The sequence below is a fragment of the Rhincodon typus genome, chromosome 11 (genome assembly GCF_021869965.1).
Source record: "Rhincodon typus isolate 14 chromosome 11, sRhiTyp1.1, whole genome shotgun sequence".
NCBI classification, from domain to species: Eukaryota; Metazoa; Chordata; class Chondrichthyes; order Orectolobiformes; family Rhincodontidae; genus Rhincodon; species Rhincodon typus.
This window is the reverse complement of record NC_063342.1, coordinates 69,792,539-69,811,483: the sequence shown is the minus strand read 5'-3', so window position 1 is coordinate 69,811,483 and position 18,945 is coordinate 69,792,539. Positions and strand designations below refer to the sequence as shown.

The 18,945-nt window shown below is 39.9% G+C and overlaps 1 protein-coding gene across 7 annotated transcripts in view; it reads right to left on the bottom strand.

The window, feature by feature from the left end:
* Positions 1-7,230: 7,230 nt before the first annotated feature.
* The window catches only part of rubcnl (rubicon like autophagy enhancer), a 65,537-nt gene continuing 53,822 nt past the window's right edge, over positions 7,231-18,945 (bottom strand). For 6 of the 7 annotated variants that reach the window (XM_048602886.1, XM_048602890.1, XM_048602888.1 and 3 more), the window contains 3 exons: positions 18,376-18,529; positions 14,679-14,769; positions 7,243-10,961 (listed from right to left, as the gene is read on the bottom strand). In XM_048602886.1, coding sequence (XP_048458843.1) covers positions 10,849-10,961; positions 14,679-14,769; positions 18,376-18,529 — 358 coding nt within the window. In that variant the 3' untranslated portion in view covers positions 7,243-10,848. Of the gene's footprint in view, positions 10,962-14,678; positions 14,770-18,375; positions 18,530-18,945 lie in introns of all 7 variants that reach the window. The other variant, XM_048602889.1, reaches the window with a different exon arrangement.

Below are 18,945 nucleotides of genomic sequence, written 5' to 3'. Positions count from 1 at the left end.
CAACTTGATGCCATTTTGGTAAAATTCTGCCTTAGTGTCAAGGGCATCACTCTCTCCTCCATTTACTTAACAGAGTGGAGTTTGCAATGAAGCATTCTGGAATTCTCAATGCATGATAAACAGCCTGTCCAGCGTAAGTGGTAAGCAAATGCATTCATTGCTGAACAGATTGCTGTGTTGAGGACTTTGTTATTTGTGATCCTGTCATTGGCAGTTCATGATGTAAAGAGGAGCTTGGAAAGATAGTTGGAGTTGTGTGCAGGCCTCCAAACAGTAGCCAGGAGCTGGGGCACAAGATACACCAGGAGATAGAAAAGGTGTATAAGAAAGGCAAAGTCACAGTGATCATGGGGGATTTCAATATGCAGGTGGACTGGGAAAATCATTTTGGTAGTGGATTGCAAGAAAAGGAGTTTGTGGAATGTCTACGAGATGGCTTTTTGGAGCAGCTTGTAGTGGAGCCCACAAGGGAACAGGCAATACTGGATTTAGTGTTGTACAATGAGGCAGACTTGATAAGGGAGCTTAAAGTGAAGGAACCCTTAGGAGGCAGTGATCATGATATGAGAGAATTTACTCTGCAATTTGAGAGGGAGAAGATAGAATCAGAGGTAATGGTATTACAGCTGAATAATGGTGACTACAGAGGTATGACAGAGGAGCTGGGCAGAATTGACTGGAAGAGGAGCCTAGTAGGAAAGACAGTGGAACAGCAACGACAGGAGTTTCTGGGAGTAATTCAGGAGACAGCAAAAATTCATCCCTAGGAAAAAGAAGCATGGCACAGGGAGGATGAGGCAACCATGGCTGACTTAGGAAGTCAGGGATAGCATAAAAGCAAAAGAGAAAGCATATAATGTGGCGAAGGGCAGTGGGAAACCAGAGGACTGGGAAGCTTACAAAGACCAATAGAGGGCAACAAAAAGAAGAAATAAGGAGGGATAAGATTAAATATGAGGGTAAGCCAGCCAGTAATATAAATGAATACTGTAAGAGTTTCTTTAGATATATAAAGGACAAAAGAGAGGCAAAAGTGGACATTGGACCACTGGAAAATGATGCTGGAGAGATAGTAGTGGGGAACAAGGGAATTAGCCTAGGAACTGAATAATTACTGGCATCAGTCTTCACGGTGGAAGACACGAGTAATGTCCCAAAAATTCAAGAGAGTCAGGGGACAGAGCTGTGTATGGTGGCCATCACCAAGGAAAAGGTGCCAGTAAAACTGATTAGCCTGAAGGTGGATAAATCATCTGGATCAGATGGACTACACCCCAGAGTTATAAAGGAGATAGTGGAAGCTTTAGTGGTGATCTTTCAGGAATCGCTAGAGTCAGGGAGGGTCCCAGAGGACTGGAAAATTGCTAACGTGACACCCCTGTTTAAAAAGGCAGTAAGGCAAAAGACGGAAAATTACAGGCTGATTAGCCTAACCTCGGTCGTGGGTAGGATTTTGGAGTCCATTGTGAAGGATGAGATTTCTGAATATTTGGAAGTGTATGGTAAAATAGAGCAAAGTCACCTTGGTTTCATCAAGGGGAGGTCATGCCTGACAAATCGGCTAGAATTCTTTGAGGAATTAGTGAGCAGAGTAGACCAAGGAGAGACAATTGATGTTATCTACCTGGACTTCAAGAAGGCCTTTGACAAGGTACTGCACAGGAGGCTGCTGAGTAAGATAAGGACCCATGGTGTTAGAGGCAAGGTGCTAGCATGAATAGAAGATTGGCTGTCTGGCAGAAAGCAGAGAGTGGGGATAAAAGGGTCTTTCTCAGGATAGCAGCCGGTGACAAGTGATGTTCCACAAGGGTCAGTGTTGGGACCACAACTTTTCACTTTATACATTAATGATCTAGATGAAGGAACTGTGGGCATTCTGGCTAAGTTTGCAGACGATACAAAGATAGGTAGAGGGACAGGTAGTATTGAGGATGCGGGGAGGCTGCAGAAGGATTTGGATAGGTTAGGAGAGTGGGCAAAGAAGTGGCAGATGGAGTACAACGTGGGAAAGTATGAGGTTATGCACTTTGGTAAGAAGAATAAAAGCATGGACTGTTTTCTAAATGGGGAGAAAATGCAGAAGTCTGAAATGCAAAGAGACTTGGGAGTTCTAGTCCAGGATTCTCTCAAGGTAAACTTGCAGATTGAGTCAGTAGTCAGGAAGGCAAATGCAATGTTGGCATTTATTTTGAGAGGACTTGAATATAAAAGCAGGGATGTACTACTGAGGCTTTATAAGGCCCTGGTCAGGCTGGTCCAGGCTATTTGGAGTATTGTGTGCAAGTTTTGGGCCCCATATCTCAGGAAGGACGTACTGGCCCTGGAGCAGGTTCAGAGGAGTTTCAAGAGAATGGTCCCAGGAATGGAAAGCTTAACATATGAGGAAAGTTTGAGGACTCTGGGACTATACTCATTGGAGTTTAGATGGATGAGGGGGGATCTAACTGAAACTTACAGAATACTGAATGGCCTGGACAGAGTGGATGTTGGGAAGATGCTTCCATTGGTAGGAGAGACTAGGACCTGAGGGCACAGCCTTAGAGTAAAGGGAAGATGTTTTAGAATGGAGATAAGGAGAAACTTCTTCAGACAGAGGGTGGTGAATCTATGGAATTCACTGCCATAGAAGGCTGTGGAAGCCAGGTCTTTGAGTACATTTAAGACTGAGATAGATAGGTTCTTGATTATCAAGGGGATCAAGGGTTACGGGGAGAAAGCAGGAGAATGTGGGTGAGGAACTTATCTGCCATGATTGAATGGCAGAGTAGACTCGATGGGCAGAATGGTCTAATTTCTGCTCCTATACCTTATGGTCTTATGGTCATTTTGCAGAAAGACAATATTCGAAAATGCATACCAAATAAGTACAGATTTGTGTCAATATGGAGAAAATTAAATGCAAAAATAAAATTGCTGGAAACCTGAAATAAAAACGGAAAATGCTGGAAATGTTCAGTTGATCAGGCAGTATCTTTAAGGAATAAAGATAATGTTTCAGGTCAAAAACCTTTAATTAGATCCATGCCAGAGGAGTCAGGAGTCCTCAACATTGATTATCAACTTCAGTAAGTGTTATGATATCATGATAAACTTGGTCAAGGAAATAATTGAACAAGTTATTGCTTAGTAAATGTCATTTGATAATATTATCGATGGCACATACGTCATTTTGTTCATGATTGAAAGTAGGCCAATGGGTCAGTAAAGGCTAGATTGGATTTGTTCTACTTTTTGTGGATAGGGCATAACTGGGCAAATTTCAACATTGTTGGTGTTGTACCAGTACTGAATCAGCTTGGCTAGTGGCATGGCTACTTCTGGAGCTCATCTTTGGCACTACAGTGGTGATGTCAAAAACAATAGTCTTTGCTGTACCCAGTTGTTCCTTGATACTGTCCCAGGGCAAATTGAATTGGCTCAAGGCTGGAATCCATATTGCTGGGGACCTTAGGGTTATGGCAAGATGAATCATCCACTTGGCACACATGGTTGAAAGTTGCAAATGCTCATGGAGCTTCCTGCTGCCATGAATTTTTAATTATCAACCACTTTTCACAACTGGATGTGGCAGACCTGCAGTGCTTTGATCTGACGTTGATTGTGTGACTGCTTCAGTCTGAGTATATCATGGTGCTTTTATGTTCAATCGACGTGTAATTCTGTGTTGTAGCTTCACCAGGCTGTGATTCATTTTGAAAGGTTTAATTTGAATGCAGAGTACAAGGTTAATGGCAGGATTCTTGGCAGTATGGAGGAACCGAGGGATCTTGGGGTCCACGTCAGTAGATCCCCAATGTCGCTACCCAAGTTGATAGGGTTGTTAAGAAGGTGTATGGTGTGTTGGCTTTCATTGGCAGGGGAATTGAGTTTAAGAGTGGCATGGTTATGCTGCAGTTCTTTTAAACCCTGGTTAGACCACACTTGGAATATTGTGTTCAGTTCTGGTCGCCTCATTGTAGGAAGAATGTGGAAGCTTTAGAGAGGGTGCAAAGGAGATTTACCAGGATGCTGCCTGGATTGGAGAGCAAGTCTTATGAGGAAAGGTTGAGGGAGCTAGGGCTTTTCTCATTGGAATGAAGAAGGGTGAGAGGTGACTTGATAGAGGTGTACAAGATGACGAGAGTGGTAGATAGAGTGGATAGCCAGAGACATTGTCCCCAGGGTGGAAATGACCATTACGAGGGGGCATAATTTTAAGGTGATTGGAGGAAGGTATAGGGGAGATGTCAGAGGTAGATTCTTTACACAGAGAGTGGTGGGCGTGTGGAATGCGCTGCTGGTAGTGGTAGTGGAGTCAGATACATTAGGGACATTTAAGCGACTCTTGGATAGGCGCATGGATGATAGTAAAATGTAGGGTATGCAGGGTAGATTGATCTTAGAGTAGGATAATAGGACGGCACAACATCGTGGGCTGAAGGGCCTGTACTGTGCTGTACTGTTCTATGTTCTATGTTCAGGTTGGTACAATGGTCTTAAATGTATCAAGGCTGAGATTGATGGATTTTCAATCAGTCAGAGAATCAAGGGGCAAAGGCAGGAAACTGGATTTGAGGATAATCAGATCAGCCATATTCCCACTGACTGAATGGTTGAACAGACTTAATGGGCTGAACACCCATTTCCGGTCCTCCATCTTCTGGTCTAATTCTTAAGTATGCCTGGTTCTGAATCAGGATACAACCCTACATGACTCATTGAACCAGTGTTGGAATACTGGCCTGATAGTAATGTTAGAGCAAGATATACACAAGTCCATGAAGTTACAGAATATAATTTTGTTGCTGGGAATGGCCCACTTCATAAGTGCCCAGTTTAGAGTTATTGGGTCAGCTCTAAATTTATCCAGTTTGTTTCTTTACCCAGTGCCATGAAACTTTATAGGGTCTGCAACGTTGACAGCTCCCAGGGGTGGCTCCTTCATATTTTGTAATATCATTCACCACTGTTGGTGGAATGAGGATAGGGAAGTGTGGAACATTATTTGTAAGATACACATATAACAATCTCATTCTGCTGATCAACCAGTCTTGGGGTCAATCCCTCCAATTTTGTGGGGGGGGGGGGGGGGGGGAGTGATAAAGGTCATTGACCTGAAACATCAACACTTTCCTCCACAAATGCTGCCTGATCCACAGAACAATTTCACATTTCCAGCAGTATTTTACCTTTGTTTTCTCTACAATTAGATTTTTTTTTTGTAAAAAAATGTTGGTATGGGATTTTGTGTGAAAGTAGGATCACACTTTCAGTGCTAGATGCTGCACAAAACTGTTTGATGAAAATGAACTTCCAACACTGACTAGACTTGAATCTGAAACAAAAGCAGTTCTAGTGATAAAGTAATTATTGAGGGTGAGGCCAGTAATGTTTTACTCAAATTGGACAAGGTTCAGAAGAGATTTACCAGGAATGGAGGATTTGAGTTATGGGGACAGGCTGGAAGAGCTAGGAAAGCACCCCCCCCCCCCAACCCAAACACCACCAGAGTATAGGAGATTGTGGGGTGACCTTATAGAGGTTTATTAAATCATGAGGGATATAGATAAGGTGAATGGTGGGTGTCTTTTCCCTAGGGTGGGGTTTTCAAGACTAGAGGGCATATTTTTAAGGCGAGAGGAGAGAGATTTTAAAAGGATATGAAGCAATTTTTATTTTAAACACAGCATGGTTCATGTGTGGAATGAACTTGCAGAGGAAGTTGTGGATATGGGTACAGTTACAACATTTAAAAGACATTTAGACAAGTACATGAATATGAAAGATTTGGAGGGATATGGGCCAAATGCAGGCAGGTGGGATTAATTTAATTCAGTTCATGATCAGTGTGGACTGGTTGGACTGAAGGGCATTTCCATGCTGTATGACTAACCTTTTAAAAAAAAACTTCAATATTGATATGAACCATCATTAATTATAGAACTGTGGAGAGACACATTGTTCATAAGATTAGGAGGCTTTTAAATTCAGCCAGACAGCTTAGCATTCTAAATTATGATTGCAGCAAAACATATGTGTTTGAAATATGTTTCAATAGATGCTGCTCTCTCATGCAGAAGTGTTTCTGCCCAGAATTCTCATCTATCCTGTGAGAATCGTTGAAGACAAATTGCAGAAAGATTGGTTTCAAGTGCTTTGAGAACTATTATTTTCACTGTGATGACGTCCATTATTGCAGAGAGAGTGAATGTGATTTCAGTCTTGCAAGGAATTGCATTCTTCCTTTTTGGACTGTAAACTGGAAAGGAAGACAGAGTCACAGCTGTATAGCTTTTTAAAAGAAACCGATATGTTTTGCAGCTTGAAAAATCAAGTGGGATGGTGTGGTACTCTTAACTAGATGAGACTGTTGGTTTTGGAGCAGTGAGATGGTCACATTGTAGAGACACTGCAGTGTCAGAAGTCTGAGGCAAGGGCAGAATTCCTGACGGCAGTCCTCAGACGGGTCAGTTTTCTAGCAGTTTGCTAGAATGGTGGGAGCTGGGCGAGCAGAAGCATCCTGAGCCAGCAAGCAGGCAAAAGAAAAAAAAAATCTTAGAACTCTAACACAAAAAAAAAGACCTGGGTCCATCTGATCAACAACTGAATCGAAAATAACCACTCTTTAGCAATGATGATACTGTTGGCTAATATCAAAAAGAACTGCAAAACAGCTTAAATCCCCGACTGATCTTTAGAATTTTGTTTTCATTTATATTTTTCCACCTATGTGTCAAATCATCTGTCTTTTCCATAAATTAGTGTTAATTTGCAGTTTTAATCATATAGTAGTGAGTTGGTTATCCTCAGTTTACTGTCTGACATCTGTCAAAGACAATGTTTTTGCAGTACTAGTTATTTTTCCTGTTAAGGATGAAACCTGGTGTGGGAATTGCTTTTGTCCTGAATAGGAGTCAGGGGCAAATTGATTATCTTTGTGCTTTAAATTAGGTATTTACAGATTTGTGATGGCTTATGGAACAGTGGACCCCTTATTTTTTCAAACCCATTTTTCTAAATCAAACTGTTCAGAGATGTTATTATACGTTTCTGGAGCAGGTGGAACTTGAACCCACGTCTCTCAGTTCAAGGGGAGGGACACTACACCACAAGAGCATCCCTGGGCCTCTATTATTGGTGCACTCTTTCCAAGAAAGCTGTGAGATTCTCCTAAAAGGCAAGTGTCACATAACCAAACAGAGATTTGAAGGAATGGGTCATCTTAAATGAACAAAACTTTGACATAAAATATGTTGAAATTGTCTTAGTTTATTATACCACTCATATACAGGAAAACACATCATTTATGAGAAATGGATTTTTGAAAATACAAGTGCAAAAAGATTATACACAAATTTGTGTCAGTCATTTTCTCCTAGCACAAATATCAGGGCCTCAATTTATAACACATTTGTTCACAATATTTAATAACTTGCAACTTTTTTTAAAGTGCATTTTTTTTCTGCAGAAAGTGGCTTAAGAGGGAACATTAGATATTGGAGAATAGTCCATGTAAAATACTCTTCCACTTTTCACCCTTACCACCCGACCAGAACTAAAATTAAATTGCAATATGTCTCAGTCGGTGATACAACCAGCAAGAGTAGAATGTCTATGAAGATCATTGGTATTTAACAATAGGGATTCAAATTGGCACACAGTTCTATATATGATCACAAACCTTTGATTGGATTGTGGCAATCTTGTCACTGCCTGTCTGAACAATTATAATGACACAGTTAACCCTTTGTCTTGGGAACAGTATTATATAACCCCGCAAGGCTTTAACATCTTACTCCCATTTTGTTCTTCAGTTTGTAACTGGGAAAATGTGGATTGATTTCTTCAATTCTAAAGTACAATTAATCACTACTACTTTGGCTCCTCTTCCTGCAAAAAAAAACTCTGGTGCCTAAAGGCAAGACTGAAAATACATTTGCTTTGTGGCTTCATATAATATGTTGACAGCACTGTGCTACTTACAAATCACCATCATTAAAGCCAGGTATTATGTAAAAATAGGTTCCCTAGCCTGGTTGCTCAAGATTATCCACTTATTCACCAATCTATACATAACTGCTATCATAGTGAGTTGAATGCTGATCCGGTACAGGAATGCCTTTTTTTTGGGGGGGCGGGGGGGTGCCGGGAAGAGGTGTAGGTGGAGAAAGAGGTTTATTATGGGCTTCCATTTTGCACTGTAAACAGCATCCAGGACGAAAAAGGATTCCAATCCTTAAGCACAACGATAGCAGCTAGCCACAGATTGGATCACAAAGATACCTGATGTGGAATGTTCTTGTGCAGTTCCTGGACTCAAGTGAAGAGAAAATACTCCCTGGTGAAAACATTTTTAAAAAAGGGATTGCCAAAATAAGATGATTGAAAACTTGTAAAACATTCTATGACAATAGTGTGAAAATGATGGCTACATTCAGTATCAGTTAGTCATGGAGGCCTCTTGGTAATTTTATTTCACACAACAGGCACACACAAAAAAAAACAACTGGCTGTTCAGCTTTACTGGTGATAAAAATTTATCCATTTGTACTAGATTGTCAGTCTACAGATATCAAGTACAGTGGTGTTAAACTGTCTATTTTGGACTTAACTTTGGGGAAGATCAGTTCCTTAAAAAAAAAAAAAAAATGGTATTTCCAGTTCTGTACGGGAAATGAGTTGTTGCAAAATCAGGTCATACTTTGAAGAAGTCATACACAGCAAAACGTGACCCAAATAGTTTAGGGAAATGCATACAAAACACAACAGTTTGAGCAATGCAATGAAGCCCTGTGCAAACTTCATTCGCATTGATACTGTTGGGCAAAAATCACGTTCTACCAAACAATTGTGTGAATGGAGGGGGGAGAAGTCAGTTTAAAGTACAGAAATAAACATCAAAATTCAGATTATTTTTCTTCCCAAATGTACCACGTAATGCGGATATCATTTGTAACCTAGCAAAGGACAAGGCTCGAGTCATGGAGTCAACATCCATTGGAAGTATAGGAACCAACAAAATAACAAAATATTTTTCACACAAAACACTAATGCAACAAACCAACATCCATAAAACAGACTCTCTTGAAATCATGCTGCGGAAATATTAGCTTCCAAATATTTAATATGTACAAATAAAATTCCCTTATTCTGCCTTTTTAAAGGGGGATCCCATTTTAAACAGTTAAACATCCCCATTAAAATGGTGGATAAAGCAATTTCATAAATATTTGTAGTCAAAATTTGCAAAGCAGAATTTCAAGGTTACTTTGTTCAATAACACAAAGGGGCCTACTTGGTAGTTGAGAAACTTGGGTTTTTTTTTAAAAACTGACTTCTTCCCCAGAGTAACATTCCTTTTAAAAGGAATATCCACCTTTTCTGAAAAGTGGTTGGTAAACTTAGTTTAAACTATGTTGCCCTTTAACTGCAAAAATAACAAGCCTAGGATGCTTTGAGACAGGCCCTTGCAATTGACAAATCCATTCAGTCTAGTTTACACATTAATGTGTTCACAAGAAAATGTTTTAAAAAGTGCACATGAGGACATCATATGGTCCTAGAATATTTGCAAAATACAATTATGTTGCATTTTATAGCATTTACATATTGGGTTTCCTTAAAATATATTTAAAGGTCTTAAAAAGTCTGATTAAGACTTTTTTTTCACATAAACAAGGCTGAAAGGATCCTATACACTTTTACAAGTGCAAAGTTTGAAAGTGCAGTCCCTTTCACGCTTAATATTTTATAGGCAAGACAAGAAATTAACTTGGAATTTTGCCAAGATGAATGCAAACTTGAATAGTATTTTTAAACCAATATTTGTTTTCTAAGAAAAATGTTAGATATGGATTCTTTTAGAGAATGTGGCAAGTTTCAGGGGAGGGGTAAAAGTTACATTTCAACTTCCATAAATAGTCAGAAAATAAATTAAGCTATGAAAAGCACACCTAACATCTCACTTAACACAAGTTTGCACAACAATTCAGCAATAGAAAGACTTAACATGACTTTTTTTTTTAAGTTTAGCATTGAAGAATTTAAGTGGTATAATATTTACCAATGGTGTTAACAAGTGTCAAATAAACCTTCATCTCTGAACCCTGATATGAACCTCCATATTGAAGAAGAAAATTAAACACAGCAGGGACAAGATATTAGCACCATGGCAACATTTTAGCATTCAATAATTTTAAAGGTAATCTAAGCAGTGATAATTGGCTCAGATTTTAATTTTTTTTGTTGGGTAGGAGAACAATTTTTTTTTAACCTTCCTATTTTATCAAATTTCACGTTGTCTTCCCCCCCACCAAAAAAATGCACTTTTTCACATAAGCAGGGCAGAATACCAAAACTGAAATTTAAATAAATACCGTCTGCTTCACACCACTGCATAAAATGTTTTCTTAACATTACAACATGCAAAAAAACTTTTTAAACAAAGGGTCTAAAGCTTCTACACAAAGTAAAAAAATAAAACCTTGCCTTAAGTCCTAACAATACAAAACCATTAGAAGGGTAAGTAGCTCAGACTTAATGAAAAATCCTCATGATTTATGAACATTTAATCTAATTGTTATTTTCAGTTGATAACACAGTAACCTTCCCTAATGCAAAAAGTAACCAATACCTCTGCTAAAAGGAAGTGTTATTAATGGTATCACTGTGAGGCAACAATACCTGAGTAGTTTCACACTTATTGCTAGATACTTCAAAAAAACGAGTGGACGTTCCAGACGTCATTACTCTGTTCAGCTTTTCTTTTTTTAAAAAAGGGTAAGTGGAGGCTGGCATTACATGTATGCTTTTTAAAATTGAAATCGACTCATTCCCAGAAGATTTCCACCGTAATGCCCAACACATCGCTTAGCTTGCTGGCTGCTGGAAAGCAAGCAGTAGTTCTTTCCGTGCACGAATCCTTATACACTTTGGACATTGTTCAGTTTTGAAGCACTCTTTATGAAAGCACGCTTTGCATTCTGGTGTTTGGAGTTTAAAAAGAAGTGTTACTTCACTGATCAATTCAAAAGCGCAAATATTGACAAGGAGAATTTAAACAATTTTATTATCTGTCATTCAAATGGAGGGGTTTGGGGGAAGGGAAAGTGACTTTATTTTGCTCCACTGTCACAGTAGGATTCTGTATAGCACTTTTTCAAAAGAATTAAGAAAATGTTTGTACTGTAAAGACCACGCCTTCCCATTTTTCTTTATTTTAGACCGTGGACCAAAATGGGAATTGGATTGCTTTAAACCAAAGACGGTGTAAGGGATTGATGCACCTTATTTTTAAAAAAATTACAAACTCATTGCGAGTTTGCTTACACTGTTGCTTTGTTAAAGCAGTGCAGAAGCGACCAAAGATGCCACAGCATTGGGGTGGGAGACAGGGTGTGTATGAGGGGGGTAGCTGTGTATCCAGAATGAGCTCATGTTGCGACAGGCTGCTGGTCACAGATGTCAAAAGTGATCAAGTTGTCATACGATGACAAGCTATTCACCTGCCTTGGGAGTGAGAGTTACGCATTTATGATGCAAATGGAGAAGAGTCCAAACTGAAGAAGAAAAAAAGTTAAATCCCTTTTCTCAGCAGCGAAGACACCAAGGCCTGTAAGACAGCTAGATAATTCTCTTCCACAATTGCTGTAAACTGTTGCATCTACTATCTCTGATTCAGATTCTCCAGCATCTGCAGTTCCTACTATCTCTGATTCAGATTCTCCAGCATCTGCAGTTCCTACTATCTCTGTTGCATCTAACGGACTGGAAAGATTTTACAATTATGTGCCAAACAATTCTCTGTGAGAGAGACAGGATGTAAGAGTCTGAAGATCAGAGGTGGTCTTGGGAAGCAAAAAAGAAGACAACCCACTGAATCCTGTTTGAATTGAATCATCCCATTCAACCTAATGGATGGCATTTCCCCAGCATCTTTTCCTCCGCTCATAACATCCATGTTTGTCTGTGTAAGGGTTTAAGGGAGGGCATTACAGATGCACTTAACAGTTATATGTTGACAGTTTACATTTACAGTCATTAGAACTGATTTATTTGTATTAAGTAACAGTTCTTGTCAAGTACTGGTCAATGTTTCCTGTTAAACTGAGTCCAAGTCCATCAGAAAGGTCTTTTAAAAAAAAAAAAATGGGGATTTTATCATAGAATCCCTACAGTGTAGAGAGGCCAAATGGCCTGTTTTGACTTCACACTGACCCTCCAAAGCATCCAACCCAGACCCACACCCCGTACCCTCTCTCAGTAACCTCACGTTTCCCATAGCTAACCTGCCTAGCCTGCACAGTTTACAATGGCAAATCCACCTAAGCTACACATCTTTGGACTGTGGGAAGAAACTGGAGCACCTGGGAGGAAACCCATGCAGACGCAGGGACAATGTCTCTACGGAGTTTGCATAGTCGCCGGAGGGTGGAATCGAACCCGGGTCCCTAGCACTGTGAAGCAGCAGCGCTAACCACTGAGCCACCGTGCCACCATTGATTTACGTTCTTTGAGAACATCAGGAGTAGTGGGACTGGTGTATCAATGCACTTTCCCAAGTACATTGTGAAAGGTGCCTTTCAAAAACAAGGAAAAAAATAGACGAAGCCAAAAAGGAGACAATAGGTGACCAAAAGCTTACACATTAAGCAAAAGGATAGGCGTGAGGTGAGAGCCAAAAAAATCCCAAAGCTGGTATTAAATCAATTAAAAAGATTCATGTAAATGAGGATATGGACAAACATAATTGTAGTGGAATACGTTTCAGCTTTCTGAAGAGTCAGAGGGCCAAAGATACTAGCTCCATTGAGAAAATGCTCAACAGCTGGTTAGAAGGACTTTCAAGGCAAGAATAAACTGGATAGCAATTGGTGAGCTGTTTTTGGTGTCACTTGAGACTTGTGTTCATATAGAAATGCTTGGATGTCTGTAATGTATAGCTTGAACATCCATCAGAAGTAATTATATGGTGTAATGCTGTTATCAGACTATAGCTCAGTCATGCCCTGATTAAGACTTTGAAACACTGGAGACAGTACAGAACAGCCAGGAAGCTCAGCAGAAAGAGGTCTTTGAGGGACTGGAAAGATGATCTTACACAAGACAAGTGATGTTTGAGCGATGAATCTAGACTATTTTGAACAAGAGTGAATAGGTTAAGAAGTCATGATGGGACCAATAAAACTAAATTGCCTGTCTGAAGAAGAAATCAACAATCAAGAATGGATTTTTTTTTTTAGTATTCCTTTCTCCTGGACTGGAAAATCTGTTTTTTGCGAATGGTGTTTATAGGATGTTGCAATATTGGAATGGATGATGATTAGTAGTTGAAATATGTTTTATTAAATATTTCAGTAGAGTTAAAATCATGCCAATTCTTCTTTGTTTGCATTGTTTTGCAAGAACGTGTGTTTGATCCACTGCTAGACTTTAAGCCAATCAAAATCACTTCTGGAACATAGTGCCTAACATTTGCCTTTAAACAACATAAAAGTTAGGGTCTAAGCTCTCTCCTTGACTATATTTTGCAGGATTTGGTCTGGTCCATGACATATTTTAGTTTTGTTGTTTGGACAGCATACTGTCCATTTAACTGCAGGGCAATGTTTTTAATAATCCCCGCCCATGCCCCCACCTTGAATATTGTCATTTCAACCATTTGAAAAAAGGTGCTTTTTTTTGCTCCCAAAAAGGCAGAAATAATTAATTGCCAAAACAGCAAAGCAGAAGCATGAAAGCAATTGAAATTCACAGCTCAGCCAATAGGGATAAAATGAAGGTCCTTGGGGGAAGCGATGGCCTTGTGGTATTACTGTTAATCTAGAGACCCATGTAATGTTCTGAGGATAACAGTATGGAGCTGGAGGAACACAGCAGGCCAGGCAGCAGAGGAGCAGGAAAGTTCCCAACCAGAAACATCAATTTTCCTGCTCCTCTGATGCTGCCTGGCCTGCTGTGTTCCTCCAGCTCCACACCTATGTTATCTCTGACTCCAGCATCTGCAGTTCTTGCTATCTCTTAATGTCCTGGGGACTTGGGTTCAAATCCCATCTTGACAGATGGTGGAATTTGAATTCAATAGAAATCTGGAATTAAAAAACAAAAAAAAAAAAAAGTCTAATAATAACCACAATTCCATTGTTGATTGTCAGAAAAACCCATCTGGTTCACTAATGTCCTTCAGGGGAGGAAATCTGCCATCCTTACCTGGTTTGGTCTACGTGTGACTCCAGACCCATAGCAATCTGGTTGACTCTTAACTGCCCTCTGGGCAACTGGGGACAGGCAATAATTGCTGGCCCAGCCAGCAACACCCTCATCCCATGAATATGTTTTTTAAAAGTTAATAATTTGGATAGGTGATCAGAAAGAATGTTGTATGCTCACCATTAACTTGTCTTTTCTCTTTGCAGATGCAAACTAATTTGTTTGCAGCATTTTTCAAAATGATAAAAATAGGTTCTGTGGTTAGTCGCGATGAATTAGAATCTAATCAATTGGTATAGAGTGGAACTATGGAGTGTGATACCACAGCATAGGATGAGTAGAAAGGGAGGCTGGAAAAGTCTGGATTAACATTTACGACTGGAGAAACAATAGACAAAAAAAATCCTTACTGGAGATCTAAACAGTACATACAGAAGTGTTTCATAAAGTGAGGCTAATTTCCAGAAAAAGTTACTTGACTTAGTACTCACCGCCACATCGTCTGCATTGGTCTGTCTGAAAGGGGAAGAGAATATCTCTACTCTTGCAAAACTCACAGAAGAAGCCCTTGGCCAGACACAACTATATAATTTAAAAAAAAAACGACATTTAAAAAGGCAGCACCTTCACATTAACGATGTTTGATTCAATCTAGTCCCTCGTTGAACCACTAGATGATAGGCAAATTACAAGGAATTCTAAATCTTAAATATGTGCTGAATTTCAACAACATAACAAGTAGCATTGGTACTAGTCTTTAGAATTTGTGGGGTCAGCGTTTCCTTATTACTATTTAGATTTTACGAGCCAGCATTTCTCCACTATTATTTAATACATTTTGTGGATGTGGATAAAGGAAGGAGACTAAAACGTGTTTCTGAAGTCTAAATTCCGTTGTATCGTTCAATATAATATATTGGCCATGATCTCCCAAACCTCTTTCAACTCACTGATAATGGCAGAGGCTTGATGAATGTTACACCCTCTATTGCAGGTGGTGTGCAAGGATAAGCCCAACGTGTATAGGCAAACAATCAAATTTAACCACGGTGGTGGGAGTCTTTTAGAAACAATGAATTTGAGACAATGACAGTCCTGTAGGAAATGATGGAATAATTAAGGAAAACCAGCATAGCATTGCCTGTGTTCACCCAGCTTGTGTGAGCTTTTCAATGAGGGTAATGCAGTTGAAGTGGACTTCCTGAAGACATTTGCTAAAGTGGTACAGAACAGGCTTATCAGCAAATTTTGAGCCTTTAAGAGAGACACTAGCAGCCTGGATACATAGTCGGTTGCGAGACAAAAACTAACATGGTGACAAGCTGTTTTACAGACTGGATGCAGGTATAGAATGGGGATCCCCAGGGCTTGTTTTTGTTTTTCAAACGTTCCTTCACAGGATGTGGGTGTCAGTGGTTTTTGTTGCCCATCCCTAATTGCCCACAGGACAAGTAAGGCTCAACCACCTGGCTGAGGAGAGGGGTGTTGGTGGTGCTGGTGGTGGAGGGCAGTGGTAAAGGAGTGAGGGAATAGATGGAGACAGAGCTCAAAAGGGAAAAGAGATAGGCAGAAAATCCCAAGAATATCACCTGGATATATGGATTAATAGACCAGCAATAATACCACTAGGCCATCGCCTCCCCAAGCATTTGCTACAGTGCATCATGTAGATTGATGCCTTGTAGCAACATAGTGTGCATAATGGAGAAGGGAGTAAAAGTGGATGGGTTGCCAATCAAGAAGGCTTCTTTGTCAAGTTGGTATGCTGAACATCAAAGTGTTGCTGGAGCTGCATTCATCCAGGCAAATGGAGAGTACCATCGCATTACTGACTTAAGACCATAAGATATAGGAGCAGAAGGAGGTCATTCGGCCAATTGGGTCTGCTCCACCATTTGAACATGGCTGACATATTTCTCAACCCTAGTCTCCTGCCTTCTTCCCATAACCATTTATCCTCTTACTGACCAAGGCTTGTGCTTTGTAGATGGTGGACTGGCTTTGGAAAGTCAGGATGTCAGTTACTCACTGAAGAATTACAAACTTCTGAGCTGCTCTTACAGCCTCTGTATAGACATTGCTGGTCAGGTTCAGCTTTGGGTCAATGGTAACCCCCAGGATGTTGATAGTGACAGAACCAATAATGGTCATGTTATTGTAAGTCAAAGGATGATAGTTTGTTGCTGACTTTTTCAAGAGATGGACATGTCCAAATATTACATTTCATGATTAACACTAATGACTTGTCTGAACAGGGCACAATTTTAAAATTTGCACATGAACAAACTGGGAAGAAATGTGAATGAATCTAGAACCCCATGAAGACAGGAGATTGTTGGAATGTGTGGAAGTAATCTATTTTGAAAAGGAGTAGCATCTGCCGAGGGTGCGGGGTACTTGTGAACAAATTATTAAAGGAGGCAAGATATGTTCAGAGCAGTCAATAAAACAGAGGACTCTGGGATTTTGGTGATGTTAAAACGGTCACAATTCTATACAAGGGCAAACTCACGTTAGCTACATTGTATAACTCAAAAACAAATATTTTACAGGATGAAAGTGACTCTTTTTCATTAAATAGGAAGGAATTAAACCATATTCCCTCTCACAGGTGATATACTTACTTTTTGAATCATTTAAAAAAATCCTTCGATGTTGCTGATTTGAACCTCAAGTTTCTATTTTAGACATCAAACTAGAGTTGTGCATTAACTTTAATATATTTAGTTTTAGCTCATTCAAGTGTTTTTAAAATGAAGAATGCTGTCCAAATTGTGGGAACACATTTTCCTATAGGAAATGGAGATCCCTTTGCACAAAAAAACAAATCTGCACAACTTCTTGCACAACTGTAGGACATCCACATGCTCTTCATGATCAATGCATAACCTTGAAAAATGCAGTCACTGTTTTAAAAGGTAACCATAACAACTAAAGTCTGCACTATACAACACCAGCAATATGAAGTGACTAGGTCCTAGAGTCATACAGCACAGAAACAGACCCTTCAGTCCAAGCTGACCGTAATCCCAAACTAAACAAATAGTCCCACCTGCCTGCACTTGTCCCATACCCCTACAAACATTTCTTCTTATCCAAGAGTCTTTTAAACGTTGTTACACCAGCATCTACCACTTCCTCTGGAAGTTCATTCCACACACAAACTACGCTGTAAAAAAATTGCCCTTTTTTTTTCTAAAAAAAAAAAGAGTCTTTCTCCTCTCACCTTAAAAATATGTCCCCTAGTCTCAAAATCCCCCACCATGGGGAAAAGACACCTTCCATTCACCTTATCTATATCCCTCATGATTTTATAAACTTCTATAAGGTCACCTCTCAACCTCCTACACTCCAGTGAAAAAGTCCCAGCCTCTCCCTATAACTCAAACCCTCCATTCCTGGTAAATCTCTTCTGAACCCTCTCCAGCTTAATAATACGTTTCCAAGAACAGGGCAACCAGAACTGGACACAGTACGCCAGAAGAGACCTCACCAACATCCTGTACAATTTTAGCTTGTTGCCCCCAACTCCTTTAGTCCATGGTCTGAGCAATGAAAGGAAGTGTGCCAAATGCTTTCTTAACCATCTTATCTATTGATCCAATAGGTCTCTGTTCTGCAACACTACCCAAGTCCCTGCTTTTAAATTGTACAAGTCCTGCCCTTGTTTCTTTAACAAAAATGCAATGCAATGCATTTATCCAAATTAAACTCCACCTGCCACTCTTCAGCCCATTGGCTCAATTGATCAAGATCCCTTTGTAATCATAGAGATAACCTTGTTCACTGTCCAGTATACCACCAATTTTACCACTCATTAACCATGCCTTCGATATTCTCATCCAAGTCAGTTATTTAAAATGACAAACAAATATGGACCTGGCACCTGATCCCTATTGAACACTCGCTGGTCACAGGTCTCCAATCTAAAAAAACAATTCTCCTCAGATACCAAAGTGATATCCTCTTAAAAACAAATTAAAACCTATGAAGACAACCTATTTCCATCCCCACTCCACCCCCCAAAGTACTCCCGGTTGGTAGTGTACTGTTTCAATTCTGCACCTTACTAGCAGTTTACATTCTCTCCACTCCTCTGGAGTGGGGTTTGACACCCAACGATCATCTCGGAGCACTACCTCAGGGTTAAAATTTAAAAATCCCAGCCTCCCAGAGGGAGGCTTTTACCTCACAACTTTCCACGTGAGCGAGGACATTCTTGAGGGCATCTTTCAGGCCTGAAACCAGCAGACCTTGCTTCACCATCAGCAGATCATTCAATGAATAAAGGTGTAGCTCCTCAGTCAGGTGGGAACGTATCCGACAGAACTCGATCAGGGCGCTGTCAGATTGAGACAGGAATAGACCAATGTTAGAAACAGATGTCACTAAATGCTGCATCTTAATTAGCAGCAACAGTATCAAATCCCTCAGACAACAGCCTTGAAACAACCCACTGCATCTACCAAGGCACTGCACATTATACATTTGGAAACATTTTTTAAAAAAACAAGAAAAGAGCAAATAATTTCCAGCAACACCTTTTGCAAATATTCGGCTTGAATTCTCACGGCTAGAAATTTGGAAAATCTTAGTTTCTCCAATAGGTCAGCTTTGACTTTAGTCTTTAAAAAAAAAAGTCAGCGTGGAAGCAAGGAACTAAAAGATAGGGATAACAAAGTGTAGAGCTGGATGAACACAGCAGGCCAAGCAGCATCAGAGGAGGAGGAAGGCTGACGTTTCGGGCCGAGACCCTTC